Below are 18242 nucleotides of genomic sequence, written 5' to 3' on the forward strand. Positions count from 1 at the left end.
AGGTGGCGTGGCAAGCCTGCATTTCAAATATAGATGTGGTCTTTGATCTCTGGAGCGTCTGGGCAGTCACCCGTCACAAACATGTGATTGTTTTTGTGTCCAGTGAAATGGGGTTCTGTTCTCACAGAAAACCTTGCAGTGGATGTTTCCATTCTTTCCCTTGGATCTTATCATTCTCCTCAGTATGTAAAAGCTTGTGAAACAGTATTTGGACCATGCTACACTACGACCGGCAGGATTTGATCATAAACACAACTCGGCTACTTTGCTATGGTAACTGTGATTTGCCGGTGCAGTAATCCTACCAATATTGCCACTATGAAACTTGTCAGCAGAACATTTTAATCGAGCATCTTTTTTTAGAACTTCGAACGGTCCTCAAATCTTGGCAAAGATCCTGGCCAGTGGCTTGTTCCCCGTGGATTAAACTCTGTTTCCATTTGAACACACTGAACATGCTATCAAGGACTCTATAAACTAATGGTGAGTGTTGGCTGGATGGTTCAGATTGTGTTGTGTCTTTTCTTTAATTGCAAAAAAAATGGAATAGTGCAGTTTTCAAAGGATGGCAAGACTTAAGCTAGCTGTTTATTGGATCGACAGCTTGATGAGAGACCAGAAAGAAATGAGAGAGAGAGGAGAGAGGGGCAATGACAGGAATGTGGTCGAGACTCAGCCGTGATATGTGGCGCACTCTTCTATCGCGGTTTATGTAATTTCATATCACAGTATGCAACACGATACAGTAAATTCAATTAAACGGTTTGAAAATAGCCATAGTGTATATTATGATAATTAGATCTTTATTTTAGTTGGATCATTCGATTAAAAACAAAAGGCTCCACACAGGAAAGATCAAATTATTTCCAGTATCTCAGTTTTAAATTAATACCGACCTGACTTCAGTCAGTGAATTATAGAATTGTTTTGGACTGTACCAGGATTAACAAAGTACGTTGACTGCAGGATTCGGCTCAGTTGGTTGGGATGCCTCCTCCACGTCTGCAACAATCACATTACCTCGCTCGACGGATGGATTCGTTAGATTTATAATTACAAAATAATGCTGCAGGGAAAGCAGTGTTGCCAAATTTGCTTTCAGGGGACAGGTTTGTACCGTCGCGTGGTACATACCTCTATCGGCCAAACCTAAGCTAACCGGTGGCTGGCTGGTATTGATCTTATCGAACGCTTTGCAAGTTATTGGGAAAGGCTATTTCTCCACAACGTTAAAGTGTTCCTTGAAAGTGAACATCGGGTACTGTATTTAACCTTTACTGAGTGACGAGCTGCTTTCGTCAATCCCTTTACCTGACTTTGAACCGCCCCTCATTGTGACATAAGTGCACTCGTGCTTTTCATTTGTTCTGCCAACTTCATGAGAGTGAGTCGAGGTTCAGCTAAACTGAGTTAATATGAGGGTTCAGTTACATTACGGTGTTTAGCTTCGGCTTCATGTTTGGGTTCTCTCTTTAAGCTAAAGTTCAGTTCTATTTCAGACTGCAGCAGGTTTTCCTCGTCACACATTGAGATTTTATGTGCAGATTCTCCACAGGGCCTGTTTGGTATGTTGTAAAGTAATCAAGATCGCGTGGTATTGTCGTGAAGAGCGACATCCTGGAGTTGTCCAGTTCGGGTGCTTGCAAGTTACACCTGACTGTTTACATGTCTCTCAACATGGCGACAGCCGAGCAGGCGGTTAGCAGCAAAACGGTGCTAAGAGCACCAACAGTGCAAAGAACAGCAGCGTTAACCTGAGGGGGAACCGGATGGTGCTTGTTACGCTTCCATGACGATGCCATTGGTCGGGGCGGCATTATCAGCTGTGACCGTCGTATGAGGGCAGAGCAGAGCGGTAGCTAAGCAGTGGGACCGCTCACTGGGACTCGCATGCACGTAAACGAAGCTCAAAGTAACCAACGACTCACACCGAGGGAGGGCAACTTCGTTCTCTGCTCAGGGAGACATTACTACTTATATTCAGTTGTTTGCTGCTATATTAATGATCTAAATTTCAAAATATAGCTTTTCTTTTTTTATGTAAAAAAACGACAATGTATGATACCTAAAGGTTTAACGACTGTTACCTTCCTCTTACATTTACTAATCTGAGTGAGGTAATATCACCTAGAGATGGACCAAAGGAGAAAGGAGAGGACATTTCAGATCATGCCATTTGAAAAGTGCATTAGTTTGAATATTATTCTTGAAAACTGTGGATAAAAACTATGTTGATAAGTACATCTACAAACGTCACTCCGAAGAGCGTAGTCAGACTTAAAATGTTGTACACTTATTAAAAATGATCACATTGTCATCGTGTCGCGAAACTGTAAGCTTCATGTTTTTATCTCTGTGGAATTCATACCAAAAGCAGTTTACACGCGATTGACAAGTGCGGGATTGTGTTATATAGTGGATGATTTTTACTCTCATTATTCTGACACTTAAATAGCAAATTTGCAAACAGAAGGGGGAGAATATTTTCGATTCAGTATCGCCTCAATATTATGTAAATCAGTATAATATTGAGTCCATGGAGTGGGCTACAGTTTCTATAGCTACTTAGCTACTGTATCTGCATGACTGGTCTCTTTTTCAGTGTGTTTACCAAACGTGCTGTGCTGAGGTCTGCTCGGTCTCGGCGTGACTTCTTTTATATTTCTACCTTTTGTACTGCTGTGCGCCGACTGTAACGGTTGGATTTGTTTTTGGCCTCCCTATAGTACCCCAGCAGTACATTTATATATCAAATGATAATCAAATAGTTTATTTTGGGGGCGCGTGTGTGTGCGCCCGCCAGCCAGTGTTTTTAATAATGTGGGAACACTGGTGTGTTGCGAAAAACCAGGAGAAGGGAGAGAGAGTTCTGTGAGATGATGAAAGAGAAAGGGTCTCCTCTTGCTGTTCATTTTGTGAGTATGTCCCTCCCCCTTGGACTTGTCTCCAAAATGGCCTCTGTTCTAGTGGAAGTGAAAAGACTTTGTTGAGCCTGCTGGTAATTTGAGCCCGGTATTCATGGCCAGAGGAACGAACAAGGAAGGGAGGGAGGTGCTGGAGGAGGAGGAGGAGGGAGGTAAAGAAAGGCTTTCCTTCTTCGTATGGAATTTACCTCCCTAGTTCACCGTCTGGTTCTTTTGGAAGAGGCCCAGAGACTGACTCCTTTTGTGAGTTAGCTCGGAGTGAGGTGGCTATTTCTGTGAGGCAGCAATCACAGGGATAAGAAAGGGTCAGCAGGCTTTGATAAGGTTCTGGATCGGGGCACCATGCGACCCACGTACATGCCATCATGTCTCAGTATATTACAAACTCCCGTTTACCATTCGTAGTCCGTCCTCTTCTCAACCCAACCAATGAGTCATGCTTCAAGAGGCACGGTCCGGGAACAACCAAAGTCCTCATTATATCCTGCCTGCTAGTATGTGTATTCTGTATGTCTCTGTAGAAGCGTGTGTGTGTGTGTGTGTGTGTGTGCGTGTCGAGCTGGATGGGGTTGACATTCTCTGTTTGACAGTGAGCTCAGCTGAACTGACCTTGACATTATTGGAAGGCCCCCAGCCTAGCTGTGGTTGCCCTGGTGCTTGAGAGCAGTCGCTGTAGCCAGGGGACCGATACAGACATGTCACGTGTCCTGTTGCTGTGGCTCTCTGCTAGTAAACCAGACGATATTCTAATGTTGGAGTTGTGTTTTAACTTGTAAAGTGGTGAAAATCAGATCGTTCCCGTGTCTTTCGGTGAGCGCGCTCGAAGCCAGTTGTGCCCCCGGGCGTGTGAACTCTGGGAGCCCAACGGGGCCCTTTCCTATTCCTGCAGCCAGCCGGCTCTGCAGTCTGACTGGGGGAGCAAGGAGGCGGGGAGGATAGGGAGGAAGATCGAGAGAGCTTCGAGAGTGTGGGTCAGTATTTCAGCAGAATGTGGTCACATGACGAGAGGGCTGGGCCTCGAGTCGGATGACTCACCCCTCCAGGCGTCTGGGAGGAGGGCTCCTCCTGCTGGTTCCTTGCGTTAGTGCATCCTTACGGGAGGCTGAACGTCAGCAGAGCTGTGAAGCCCGTGGTTGTTGTTCTGCTCTGTGAATAGCGCCCCTCCAGCCCCACGTTCCGGAAGCCTTCATGTGGATGAAAGACAGGCCTATCAGATCATCTCCTGATGCAGTTATCGTTTCAGAAGCGAGTGTGTGATCGCGCTATGCTGCTTCTCACATCAAATACTTCACTGTCAACATGAGTCAGCAAATGTGGCTCTTCATTCGGTGTGTGCGGATGGTTTCCCCTTGTCACTGTTAAACAGCTGTTGTGACCTCTAGTGAAGGAGTCCTGTTTATATGTGGGGCGGTGCTTCCATTTTTGATCAGGCCTTCATTTTTTGTCAAGTCATTTTCCAGTCAGGACCTGAATTGTCTGTGACTGGTGGCTATCTAACGGGTCTGTTTGCTTTAAAGTTATGCAGCATGTGGAATTAACACCAATCACATTTGTTCATGGCCGACATTTTGACATTTCACAGCAGGAAAAGCACAGGAGAGGAACAATTGCATTCCATGTAGGTTAGTTTCCATGCCCCTGGTATTCAAGTAATTACACCTGTGCCGTTCCTGGAATGGCAAAACGATCTAAACGTCAAATGGAATGCAGTTTTCCTACAATGTGTATTTCATTATTTCTTGCCATATAAACATTTATTTTAAATTTGTACTAATCTGCCCAGAACATTCCAGAAACTCAACTTGCATCCAAAGCGTGTGAAGAAGTAGCAGTTTGGTGCTGCAGAGAGATGTGCTGCCAACCAGCAAGGTCCAGCCCAAACCTCTGTAGCTGGAGAGGTGGCAGTGAGTCACTGTCACGTGCGGTCTGTCCTCAGTCACACATGAGAAGACGAGGGCGTAGAGCTGCCCCGAGAAATTGTCAATAATATATCCATGGTTCGTGTGTATTTTGATAGTTTGTTTATGGATTAAAACCAAAGTAGGAGAAACCAGTTAAAGACCAGCACCCTCCTCTCATCCTCCCGGAACAGAGCACGTGGCAGCTGTGGGAGACGTAGCCCAGGTTAGCAGTTGTCTCCAATTCAACCAGCGCACACCCCGGCACCGGGGGTCTCATCCTGGGGGACCGCCCCGACTCCCTGCCGGATCAGCACACTTTCTGTTGCTGCCATTGCACTGGTTAGATCCAGCGCCCCACGAGCTCGCTGTGACCCTCGACAACGGGTTTTGTTCTGGCTGAGAACAAGTTGCTGCGACCGCTGACTGGGCGTGTGCCGACCACTCTCATGATGCGACTTGCTGCTACTTCCACTGGAAACCAATAAACACACGACTACTAAATGCTGACCCCTCATTGGAGCATATGGCTTCATTTCACCCCTCTACAGGTAGTTTGTGTGGAAAACTCAATAAAAGCCCACAGACTTAAAAACAACAACAAATTGCTGTATGGCTAATTTATCCATGTGTGGAAGATATTGCTAGTGGAGATCAAACAGCCTTACTCACAGATTCAGATGTTCAGGTTGCTCACGCTCTGGCATGGTGTTATGGTTGTTTTTGTTTTTTTAAGTTTGTCTTTTTTTCAAGCTCATCTAATATTTCTTCAAATGTAATCAACTATTCACTACATGTAAAGTGTGAAATGTAAAAAGAAAGGTGACATTTCTCACCCATCTGTCAGACATCAATCGTAGATGTATCGATCGCACGGTTAACAAATAAAAGGCCAGTGAAGTGCAGTTTCTTTCTTTGTTTAATCCATCATATCACATGACACACTGAGTCATGTAGCTGTTAGATGGTCCGTATCAGGTCCACGCTGTGTGTCAGTGAGTAACTGATGGTGTTGCTCTCTCTCTCTCTCTCAGGCCCCACATGACCGTGAGCCGTGGGCTACGGCTCGGCGGCGCCCCACCTCTGGAGTGGTCCGTCGCTGTAGTTGGGACCCTGTAATTCCCCTCCTTGCCTCTCCTCCTCCCCCCCTCCCCCATCCTGTCCCTCCCCTTCACCTCCTCCCCTCCCCCCCCCTCTTCCCCATCTCCCACGCGTCGTTGTGCCGGACGTCATGAGCATAGTAATCCCGCTGGGAGTCACCACACCTGAAACGTCTTACTCAGATATGGCTGCTGGATCAGAGTAAGTACTGGCTACAGGCCACGTGGCTTTGCCCTCATCTCATTCACAATTCCGTTTGTTTACCACCTGGGTCTTATTTTGGGGGGTTTTGCCCATCAGTTTTCTAACCTCTTACCCCCCCCCCCCAACTTAACTTGCTGCTGGTTGCGCTGACATTGCTCAAATGGAACAAGTGCCTCAGGCTGTAAACAAACTTCCCGTTTAACCTGATCATCTACGCCACCTGAATATCTTCTGCAATGCAGGTGCTATTCATAGCAGGAAATGACATGCATACAAAGGCCAATGTTGAAACAGAAATGTTCCTCCATGCTGAACAGCACCTGAGCTTTGACTGACTTTTGTAAGTGTGCACACACCCATTTGTAAATTTAGTGGAGCTTTAGCATGAACAACAACGGTGTATTCACTCTGGTCTTCATGTGTAATTCAGTGCTAAAGGTTACGTTTAATCTGGGAGTTTGTTAATCACCTCTGTGATTGTCTGACCACTGATGTTACTTGCCCTCATGAACTCTTTTGTGTTTTTGTTGGCTCTCAGCAGTCGGTTTGGTGGAAACAAAATGTCATCATCAAAAGTAATAATATTGCTGTCGACTGTTCTTGGGAGTTCTAGAACTTAATTTGCTGGCCGTTTTGTTTGTGTTTTTCTGTATGTGTGTTCTTTATTGTAAATTAAATAAAAGACATAATAAAACAGCCACAAGGAATCAATGTCCAGAACTATGGCAATAAGTAGTAGGGGCTTTCCTTTCCCCATTCCATTAGAGGTTTGGAGTCAGTAACCTCCAGTGTTTTTTTTAAGGAGGACCCAGGGATTCTCTTCAGGGACAAAGTACTTTCTTTTACCAAAAGCAAAACATTACGTCCAATGCGACGTCGCTGAGTGCTCGCCGTATTTATATACGCTTCTCTACTATTCTAGCACCGTGGGTTGTGATAAATATGCTTCCTTCAATATCCTGTCAGCTGTTTTCTATCCTCTCCACAAAGTCTACCGGAGAGACCCAAAGAGATTGAAAGTGCCAAAGAATAAACTTTACCAGACCTAAATAAAGGAAATACAGTATGTGATGCTTCAGTCAGGCCGGTTGCTCATGAGCTCAGAAGCGTCTAAAACTAAGCAATGTAACACTGACTCCTGTCCAGGGCTGGACAATAAACACAAGTACGGCGATTTGAGTTTTGTTTACCCAAACAAAGGTTTTTCAAATTCACACATCTCAGTAATTGGCGAGTTCAACAGACTCACTTTAATCTTCATATCACCAGAGAATTAGTAAGGCTGTTGTAATTTAAGATTACTTTGAAGCCATCACTTCCTGTTGTGTGATATTGAATAGGTGCACTGGGTGCAGTGTGTAACGAGCCTGCGCAGCTGTTCCTCATGCCAAATGTAGTGACAGAACAACTAGTTGGATATCATAATAAAGATTTCCCCACCCATCTTTATGTTTATATACTTGCGCATTAACTGCTTTTTTATGGTGCATTTTGTCGGAGCTGTGCATCTTAATAAAACATCATCTGATGTCATCCTAAAAAAAAAAGCGGAATATAAGATTAAAAATAGTAGAAACCTCATTCAGGACACCCTATTGCTACATTGTCAAGTGCCCTTAAGACAACACGGAGGCTCTTAAAGCAACACATAAAATAAAATAAATGAGGCATAATTATGTTGATAGAATAATGGACTAAAAACAAAATGATGCTGCATTGTTAGACACAAAAACATATGCAGAGCAGAAGCATCTTACACAGCAGAACAACGATAAAGTGCGTGCATGCAAGTCGATGAGGGACGACGGGGCAGACGAGTGACGGCAGACAGACCAAGGAAAGTTCAGCACAGGCGGATTGAGGACAGTAAGGTGAAGTTACGCTCTGGTTCTGACTGGAGTGTTACGACTTTGACAAAGAAAACAATTTCTCCAAAAAATATTGTAGGATATTCCCCAGACACACAAGTAGTCTTTCCACCGCTCCCTAATGGATTTAAGGTGGAACTAACTGACTGTGACTCAATTAGTGTGATGCTGCAGGCCACCCAGAAAATGGGGCCTCTTTAAAAGGCTACATATTCATGATGATGTGGGCCTTTTTTCTAATATTTCATAATACTATTTAAAAGGTGTATGTAAAAGTGATTCATAACAATTCTCATGTTGGGTCGCCCCGATGGATGCGTGGCACATAGGGCTCCGTGTTGAGGAGTTGTCCACAGACGGCCTAAGAAGAACAGTTGCCACTTCTGAGTCTGAGATTCACAGGCTCCACTTAAATACACAACACCAAGGTTTTGAGACATTTTAATTATTTTGACAATTTTAAGTGATCCAGATTTTGAGGACAAAAGGGGAGGCGGGTAGGGCAAGGTTCTGCACCGTCTGGCCATGATACCTCGGATAAAGGGCAATAGTAGTTGCATAACATAATGGCCTAAAAATCTGCTCTCAGGCTGGAAAGCCACCTCAGGGTTGTGGCGCCATCTACTGACCGACTGATGTATTTTATTGAAACTATTGTTTACTAAACAGCCCAGGAAAATGCACATTGACAAGTATGAAATGTTTTATGCATATGTTATTTTGTTTGGGACATTCCTCTGAATAATAATATAAATTGTATATATTTTCCCCAGCCCAGAGTCAGTTGAAGCAAGCCCTGCCGTGAATGAAAAAAACTATAACAACCACAGCTGTGGCAGCGCACAGAGTCATGGGTATCGGGGCCTACCATATGCTGTGAGTTCATAGAGTTCTTCTCCAATCATCAATTCTGATCATAGCATGTCTTTATTCTACAAAATGTGTATTACTCAAAGGTAGACGAGTATAAATATTTAAAAAGCTAAAATAATAACTGATTTTAATCTCCAGTATTTTTGAGTTTTCTAATTGCTTCAAGTTCTGTGTTCTTTTGAGCGGAGTAAAGTTAATGGTTGGCAGTGCTTCTCGTCTGATTGAAGACATGGATGTCTGTCCTACTTATTAGTCCTCTGTAATCACAATCCGTTGTTAACAGCTGTACTGTTTCACATACCTGGTTTTTTTGCCCTCATTTTCATTCGTCTCCATTTTCCGTTTCCCTTTTTTTTTTTTTGCCTGAACACCCACGTTGTTTGAAGATGCAACAGTCTTCCGTTGTGTGTTGTCAGGATCACAACTATGGCGCGCCCCCTCCCCCTACCCCACCCGCCTCCCCGCTCTCCCAAACCATCATTCCCTGCATGGACCTCAACGGAGTGGTACGCAGCTCCCGCTACCACGACGGCACCGAGGACAACTCGGCCGACAGCGACAGCTCCTCAGAGGAGGACGGGGCCGTGGCCAGCTGGTGTCACTGCAGCCTGACACCGGACGGCCTGCTCATCAAGTGTGACAACTGCAGGTGAGAGACCGCGCCAAGTCTGGATCCTGGAGCGTGTAACGTCTCGCAAATTCCTGAGAAAGGACACAGCACCTGGGACATTTTGAAAACATAGTACACATTTTCAGTTAATATTCCATACATTTTGTGTGTATATCCTTCTTCTTTTTTTTTCAAACAATTCTGGTATCGGACAATACTATATATTTTTTTGTCAAACTCAAAGTATTCTGGTAGTGTAGCCACAGTACAGAATGTCATAACATCCATGTGACTCCCCTCTATTTGTTAGCTGTGTGATCCAATTAAAACTCTGTTTATAAACCTCAAATTTAGGTTTGGTCACTCAAACTTAAACAGCTTTCTTGTCTGTCGGAAATCTCGGAATCATAATTAAATTGATACTTTAGGTTGGTTTTCTATTTAGTCTAGTTGGATTTAACAGTGGGAGGATTTAAGATACAATCAATTAATTGGCAGAGGGGTGTTTATGAAGGAAAATAGTTTTAGTTTTGAGAGCTGCCTCTTCTATACAGGAAATCTCAGACTTTGAAATATTGCTGTCAAAAGTTGTTTCCCTTGGCTTGTCGTGGATCTGCTGTAGCTAGAATCCCTCCATTTTTATCTTTAATGCCTTAATAAACATCACTATTTGTGAAGAATTTATTTATCACATTCTGTATGTTGTCTTCGGCCCAGATGTCCAGCAAACACAAGTCCAAGTCAGTCCTCTCCCACTCTCGTTAACCTGTTGTGTTCTCACTGCAATCAAACTGCTCTAAGTTTAGAGACCCCAGAGCAGAATAATTGTTCACAACTGCTCAAGCGAACTGCACCAGACCACGATTATTATGAAAGCGCTCTGTCTGAGAAGCAAAGTTGTTTGTTGGATAATTGTATTCAACCTCGTCATGTGCTTTATGGCTATGATATTAATTATGGCCCATTTATGTGATGATGTGTTCTATTGCCTTTTTTGTTTGCAGGGGACTGGACAGGAGGAATGGACAAGAAGGCCAACACAGGAAACCCGAAAATGTCTCCGGTACGACGTCTTTTGTCTTCTCTCGGTGAAATGTATTCTCCATCCTGTCTGTAAAGTTGTATCTGACGACTCTGTTTTGTTGATGCTTTGTAGCTGGCGAGAGCAGTGCCACCGAGAGTGGTGACGAAGAGGTGTCGCCCTCCACCATCTCCTACACCGCCACCCAGCACACACCCACCAGCATCAAACTCACAGTCAACCGGGTCAAAAGGAGCAAGTCCAAAAAGAGAAAGAAGAGCACAGAGAAGGCCCGTGGAACGCAGAAGGGCAAGAAAGTCAAGGTACACTAACTTAACTGCCCTTTTTTTGTATATATAGTCTGTTGGAAGCAGACTGGATGCCTCTGGCCAAAAAAATCTATTGACAGACTAAAGGAAATGATCAGATCAAAGCCCAATATAGAGTTCTTATTATATTTGCTTGCTCCATTGAGATTAGCTCAATGGTGTTATTGATTGCAGAAGAGTTGCTGCTAAACATGTCCATGTGTTGATATGGGTTCATTTTCCTTCCCTCAGGCTTTCAGAGAGGGTTCTAGGAAGTCCATGAGGATGAAGGTGAGGATTGGAGTTACCTGACGTTCATGTTAAAGGTCCCATCTTGTAGAAAGTCAGATGTCCGCATCTTTTTTTAATTATAAACCAGGTCTAGCTGCTATATAAATACCGTGAAAGAATCAAAAGGCTGATTCCATGGAGAGAAGCACACACGGCTCAGGCACTGTTCCTTTAAACAAGCCATCATGACTTCTGTGAGCTTGTGATGTCACCGCGATACTATATGTATGTAGAAAGTGCGGCTAGAGTGCCGCTCCAGTCATTTCCTGCCCACAATGATGGTGCAGAGACGCTAAGAGCACAGATGCGGAAGATCCAGAAACACTGACCAATCAGAGCAGACTGGGCTTTTCCAGGAGGGGGTCTTAAAGAGACAGGCGCTAAAATAGAATGTTTCAGACAGAGTCAATACAGGTACATTATGACGGACAGTATGAGGAAAAATAGCGTTTTTTAATAACATTGAAGCATTAAAAACATGTTTTAGTCGTAACCCAAAGTACAAGAAAAACTTGTGCTTCAACCAGCTCCGTCTCGTCTTCTGTCTAGAACTCAACAACGGAGGTCAGCGTACTGGATGAGAACACGGCAGAGGGATGGGAGAGCAGGATCCGGCAGTGGACGGACCAGCACGAGGAGGCTCTGGCCAACCAGTACAGCGCCGACATCCAGACACTCCTCCAACTACACCGCGCTGCCAGCGCTCCCGTCTCAAAGGCGGAGATCGACGCACCGGCGTCACCTTCCACCACGCAGATCCACGCCTCAGTGGACACCATGGACACCATCAACCGCACTGAGCTGGCCTGTAACAACACTGTGCTGGGCTCACAGATGCAGGTCAGCCCAAGTCCTGAACCAGAGTCTGTATTGATTCAGCTTGTATGTTGCAATGTGTGCATGTGCAACGAACAGTACCATTGCAAAATATACTATCTAATCAATAAGGCAATATAACAACACATGGTATGAACAATTTCACTGACTGATGGAAAATAAAGACAGGATTTGTTTCCTCGACTCATGCTAAAGATGGACTTCCCTTGGTCAGATTTTATCTTAGTTAGTGATTTTGCAGGTATGCCCTGCGGGGGCTTGGGTGATGTATGTTTTTGGGTTTATAACCTTTGGTGCGCGTGTTCATACCAGAGTGAACATTTTTGAAAAACTAATCTGAACACTGGCAGGATATCATTTTGAAGTCAGAGTGGAGTTTTGAAATATATTTTTATAAAGTTTTTAATAAATTATTCACAAAATTGAAGTTACATTTTTCTCTGAAGGAGAATTTAAATATAATTAATTGTATGTATTATTTAATATTCATTCATTTTAAATGTATTTATATACTATTAACAGTCTTGCAGACTAACTCGATGATAGTAGGTGAAATTGCCGCATTGGAACATCACTTTTATTTTGAAGTCAATTCTTACCTATATGCCTAGTATATACCCGTTCAACAAAACAACATTGCGGGTTGTTTGACCATCTAAGCGGAGGCTGGCATCTTCCGTCACCAACCTCAACACCTATAAATTGCATTTGTGTGTGCTGGCGGCTTACAAAAATGAGGAATTATTAATATTTGCATTTGATGCTCGCAATATGTTAATGTACTACATCCCAATTGGAACAGGCATCAGTACATTGAGTATATTCTATATCGCGCCCACGTTTGTGCCCTGCCTTCATGGAGAATAACCAGTCACAATTGTGCCATTCGCAGCTCCAGTTGGGGCGGGTAACGCGTGTGCAGAAACACAGGAAGATCCTACGGGCAGCCAAGAACCTGGAACCAGACATGCTCATCATTGAATATCGGGGCAAGGTTATGCTCAAACAGCAGTTTGAAGGGAGCGGGCACTTCTTTAAAAAGTAAGCTCCCGTCACTTGTGTTAATTGGGTATCTTCGCGTCATGCTTTTTGATGTTTGGGTGCAATGAGTTCCCAGTGTTGATACCACTGTTGTCTTTTTCTTTTCTTTTTTTACCAGACCCTACCCCTTTGTGCTGTTCTACTCTAAGTTTACTGACGTAGAGATGTGTGTCGATGCGAGGACCTTTGGAAATGACGCACGCTTCATCAGGAGGTCGTGTACACCCAATGCCGAGGTCAGCCAACAATCTCAATGCTTTTCTGTGTAGCTTTGAGCTCTGTCAGGCTGCTATTGTTCACCATTTTAGCTAAAACTACTCGCATATGTTCCCTTCTCCAGGTCCGCCACATGATTGCTGAAGGCATGATCCATCTGTGTATCTACGCCAACGGTCAAATCACAAAGGACGCTGAGGTCACCATTGGATTTGACTACGAGTTCAATAGCTGGTCAGTACTGCTCCTAAACCCTTTCAACTTTCAAGTATAACATTACATTACATGTCATTTAAAAAGCTGACTTTTATCCAAAGCGACTTACAATTAGTATATTCAACCAAGAGTACAAACTCAGAACAATAAGAATCAAGGAAGTAGCATTTCTTCAAGAAAGCAAAACTACAAAAGTACCATAAGTAAGTGCCACTGAAGTGCTAATCTGTTTTTACAAGGTATTGTCCTAAAAGTGTTTTTAGTTTCCGGTAGAAGATGTAGAGACTTTCTGCTGTCCTGATGTGAGTGGGGAGCTTGTTCCACCACTGATGAGCCAGGAAACCAAATTATTTTGTCGAGTGATTAGCTCCAAGTGACGGAGTCACAAGTCGATTCCTCAATGCCGAGTGAACGGGCTGGGGTGTAAGGTTTGACCATGTCCTGGATGTAGACGGGACCCGATCTGTTCACAGCACGGTACGCAAGAACCAATGTTTTTGAAGTGGATGTGGGCAGCCACTGGTAATCAGTGAAGAGAGCGCAGGTGTAGTGTGGGTGAATTTAGGGAGGTTAAAGATCAGTCGAGCTGCTGCATTCTGGATGAGCTGCAGAGGCCTGATGGCCTTTGCAGGTAGACCTGCCAGGAGGGAGTTACAGTAGTCTAGGCGTGAAATGACCAGAGACTGGAACAGAACCTGTCAGTCAGACAGGCAGAGATCTGTGCTACTACCTGTTTCAGATTGGGGAAACGAGAGGATCAGTTGGGTGTCATCAGAATAGCTATGGTAGAAAAAGCCATGCGAGCAAATGACAGAGCTGAGAGAATTAGTGTATAGAAAGAAGAGGAGGGTACCCAGGACGGAGCCTTTTAGGGACCCCAGTAGTGAGAGGGCAAGGTTCAGACACAGATCCCCTCCAAGTTACCTGGTAAGTCTGGTTGTTGAGTTAGGATGAGAAAAAGGAGAGTGCAGTGCCTGAGATACCTAGGTCCTGAAGGGAGGAAATAAGGATCTGGTGGTTCACTGTGTCAAATATCGCAGAACGGTCCAGAAGGAAAAGGACAGATGAGAGAGAGGCTGCTTTAGCAGTGTGAAGTTGCTCAGAGACAGCAGGAAGGGCAGTCTCTGTTGAGTGGCCGGCCTTGAATCCAGACTGGTGAGGGTCAAGAAGGTTGTTATAAGTGGCGAGTGTCCATATTCTGGCTAGAAAGTGTGTGAAGCAGGTACTAGTTTTCTTTTGGTTTCTATAAACAGTTGTTGCGGCCTCAGGATGTCTCGTGTTTCCATCCTCCAGTGTAATCCTCTCTCTCAACTATCCCCCAGTAATTACAAAGTGGACTGTGCCTGCCATAAGGGCAACCAGAACTGCCCGGTGCAGAAGCACAATCTGAGCCCCAGGGAGAGCTTGGTCAGCGCCCCCTCGCTGCTGCCGCCCTCTGCTCTGGCGGGCGCCGAGACCCGGCGGAGAAAAGCCCGCAGGAGAGAGCTGGAGAGCGGCCTCGCCAGTGATGGCAGCCAGACCCTAACCCAGCACCAGGAGGCCAAAGAACTGCAAGGGACCAGTGACGCAGAGGTGTGTGTGTCTGTGTGTGTGTGTGTGTGTGTGTGTGTGTGTGTGTGTGTGTGTGTGTGTGTGTGTGTGTGTGTCTGTGTGTGTGTGTGTGTGTGTGTGTGTGTGTGTGGGTACCTCCACACTACTATGTTTCTGTTTTAAAACGCTTATCTTTTGCTCTATTTACACCTAGTGTTCACACTACTCTGGCGTTCTACAACCCCTTAAACAGAGGAATTTGAAAATGCTACTGATAAAGTTCTGTTTGAAAACTCCAGGGTTACCGCGTAGTGTAGAAGGGTGGAACATAGACCTTTTCAAATTATGATGAAGACTCCCGCATTCGCTCCTTGATCTTAGCAGTAATGTCTTCCCTGATTCGTCATGTCGCCAAAACATAAAAAATAGCTTTGATCACTGATCGACTTCAGTGTTAAATTTGACATTGATAACTAAATACAGGCATTGCTACACTTGTTTTCTATTCGAGCAGCTGGTTTACAGTTAAATTCTGCATTTAAAAATGCAACTATAGCCAACATGCAGAGGAAGCCGCTGTTATTGGGGTGTCCAGCGCCGTGATCAGTCCTACAGACGTCTGAAGTCAGTTTGCTCCTTTAGATGGACACAAAACTGAGGACTTTCCTTTTCTTATCAATGCATATTTTATTCTTCACACCTTTTGTAAAGTTCACAAAGAAACTATAAATGAACAAAAGCATAAATGTTCTCCAGTAAGACTTCAGCCATGAGCAGAGGAAACGAGTGGGGGATTTGTTTTGACCAAATGTATCGTCTCGTAAACTTTGATCTGTATGTGTTCATTTTAAAAGTATTTGGGATGTATATGAGAGAGATAGAGCACAACCTGCAGCCTTGTAACTATATTAAAAAATATATAATGTAAAAAATATAACTTGTTTTTTCTATTATCAAGCCTTACCTTTTATTATTAAAGAGTATTATAATACTCTGTGTTTTTCTGTAAAAAATCCAACAGTGTACATGCCCATTGTATATCAATAGTCATGTGATATTCATTTCCAGCCATCTTTGTAAGGGTGGATTATTTCTAAAACAATGATGAAATGCCAGTGTGGACAGAGCTCTAAAAAAGATGTATTATCTATTAGAGTGTTGCTGTTATTTTTGGTAGTTGTAACTTTTTCATCATGTCTACTTCTCTCATTTTATGAATAATTTCTGTCATATGCTTTGAATGTGTTGTAACTCTCAAAAACTCTGCATGCATGTTTTCCTCTATCAGGAGAGATTGCTGGATGAGCTGAACATGGAAGAGGGAGAGGAAGGAGAGGTGGATGAAAACGGGGTCGCCATCGCCAATAAAAGCGTACGACATTTGGACTCTTGTCCCAGCACAGCTGTTACACTAACCTATCATTTCTGTTCTGTGCCACAATAGATTCAGATTCCAGCACAATGCATCAGTACAAAAGAAAATGTTTACCGGTAACTCTGCCTGTGTAACTCCCCTCCTGTGTCTGTGCCTGCTCACGTAGACGTGTAACAACCTGGAAAGGAGGCGCAAGAGAGTGGGAGGAGCTGAAGTCAAGGAGGAGGGTGTGGAAAGTGAGGACGGGGTGGGAAACCCCGCAGGGAACACTCCCACACCCCCCAATGCCGGAGTGGGAGTCAGCACACGGCGCACATCTTATGTGATGGTCAGTGAGCAAAATCGGGATGTTTCATCTACATCCACTCATCTTTTTTCTCCTCCTTTTTTCTTCTTTATTAAATTTGGTGTCCTTCATTCTCTTTCAGGACCCGCCGTCGACTGAAGAAAAGACCTCATTACCCAACCTTCCCGCTCCCATTGCACCCCCTAAACCCGCACGACCCACCAAGCCTCGGCCCAAAAGTCGAATCTCCCGCTACCGGTCAAGTTCGTCCCAGCGAGCCCGGCGCCAGCGCCAAGCACTCGCCCAGCAAGCTGCCGCCGCAGCAGCAACCGCAGCGGCAGCGATGGCAGCGACGCTGTCATCCGCTGACCAGGGTGCCTGTCTGGACGAGGAGGGATCTCAGGGCCCGTATGGTTCTGAACACGCCCACGGAGAGAGCGGTCTGGGTGGTCATCTCCTAGACGGAGATGGTCTAAACTGTATAAATAGAGGCAACTTGCATTACCCCAAGACCAAGAAGGTTAGAGGACGTTAGACTTTGTAGGAAATGTAAATGCTCTAGCAAATGCAGAGTTAATCATTGATGTGTCTTTGTTCTCAGTACCTGGTTACAGAGTGGTTAAATGACAAGGTTCCTGGAGGGGAGAAGGTCCACCAAGAGATGCCCGTTGAGCGCCCTCTCCGGATAACCACTGACCCCACGGTGCTGGCCACTACCCTCAACATGCTGCCGGGCCTCTCCCACACGTCACTCATCTGCACCGCGCCCAGACACTACATCCGCTTCGGCTCCCCCTTCAACCCCGAGAGACACCGGCCTCGCCCCCTCCAAATGGACGGCACTTACGGCTGCTACAAGAAGGTGAGACATGCTGAAAGGTATTACCGAGAGCTGGAGGACAGGGCTGTAAGAAAATACAATGAATGTTGTCTTCTATGGCAAATTCACATTGAGTGCTCACGTCAGAAGCTTGTCTGCAGGTCCAATAATAAACCAAAAGCTGTAAACCTGAGCGGGATAGTACAGGTGTTTTGGAGTGGTGTTCTACAAGGTACCTCTCCATAGTCGGTACCGACAGTAGATGGAGTCTGTAGAAACAGACACGAGTAGCAGCTCACTTCAGTCAGTTTCAGTGTATGCCAGATTTAGAATATATTCACCTGTTTACCTCAGACAATCCCTTCTTACATCCCTTTTTCTAAGCCACCAGACCCGCAGAACACGGGAGGAGCTGGTCTGTTGCTGCCTCGATTGTTTGTGTTATTGTGTGACTTTTGTGTTTTAAATGATGAGCCCATGTTCACCAAAGTCACACAATAACACAAACCTGTCAAGGAAGTGCTAGACCATCAACCCCCGTGTTCTGCAAAGTAAAATTACAGTTGTGGTCAATAAAGTCTGATGGTTTTGTGAGGTAAATAAATATTTTAAATATTGCGGACAACTGAACTGAAGTAGCTTTTTAAGTGTCTAAAATACATCCACAGCATTACATTGATTTGCTCTCGTGCTGGTGTCTGTTTCTTTAAACTCCATCTGCTGTACGCTCATTAATGTCATACAACCTCACTCCAAAATACCCAAACTAGACCTTTAAAATGTCTTGCACAGTATGCTGTTGTTTTGGTGAAAAATGACCAGT

The 18242-nt window shown here is 44.6% G+C and overlaps 1 protein-coding gene across 6 annotated transcripts in view; it reads left to right on the forward strand.

Annotated features, from left to right (window-relative positions):
* Window positions 1-18242, forward strand: part of setd5 (SET domain containing 5) — a 35809-nt gene that overhangs the window by 8486 nt on the left and 9081 nt on the right. For 4 of the 6 annotated variants that reach the window (XM_056436562.1, XM_056436557.1, XM_056436561.1 and 1 more), the window contains exons 2-16: window positions 5857-6124; window positions 8769-8871; window positions 9255-9517; window positions 10483-10541; window positions 10635-10822; window positions 11060-11098; window positions 11648-11938; window positions 12828-12976; window positions 13095-13212; window positions 13317-13426; window positions 14731-14980; window positions 16227-16310; window positions 16480-16641; window positions 16742-17119; window positions 17201-17461. In XM_056436562.1, coding sequence (XP_056292537.1) covers window positions 6054-6124; window positions 8769-8871; window positions 9255-9517; window positions 10483-10541; window positions 10635-10822; window positions 11060-11098; window positions 11648-11938; window positions 12828-12976; window positions 13095-13212; window positions 13317-13426; window positions 14731-14980; window positions 16227-16310; window positions 16480-16641; window positions 16742-17119; window positions 17201-17461 — 2526 coding nt within the window. In that variant the 5' untranslated portion in view covers window positions 5857-6053. The remainder of the gene's footprint in view (window positions 1-5856; window positions 6125-8768; window positions 8872-9254; window positions 9518-10482; window positions 10542-10634; window positions 10823-11059; window positions 11099-11647; window positions 11939-12827; window positions 12977-13094; window positions 13213-13316; window positions 13427-14730; window positions 14981-16226; window positions 16311-16479; window positions 16642-16741; window positions 17120-17200; window positions 17462-18242) is intronic. The other 2 variants (XM_056436559.1, XM_056436560.1) reach the window with 2 other exon arrangements.

This window comes from Pseudoliparis swirei, chromosome 18 (assembly GCF_029220125.1).
Source record: "Pseudoliparis swirei isolate HS2019 ecotype Mariana Trench chromosome 18, NWPU_hadal_v1, whole genome shotgun sequence".
Classification (NCBI taxonomy): Eukaryota; Metazoa; Chordata; class Actinopteri; order Perciformes; family Liparidae; genus Pseudoliparis; species Pseudoliparis swirei.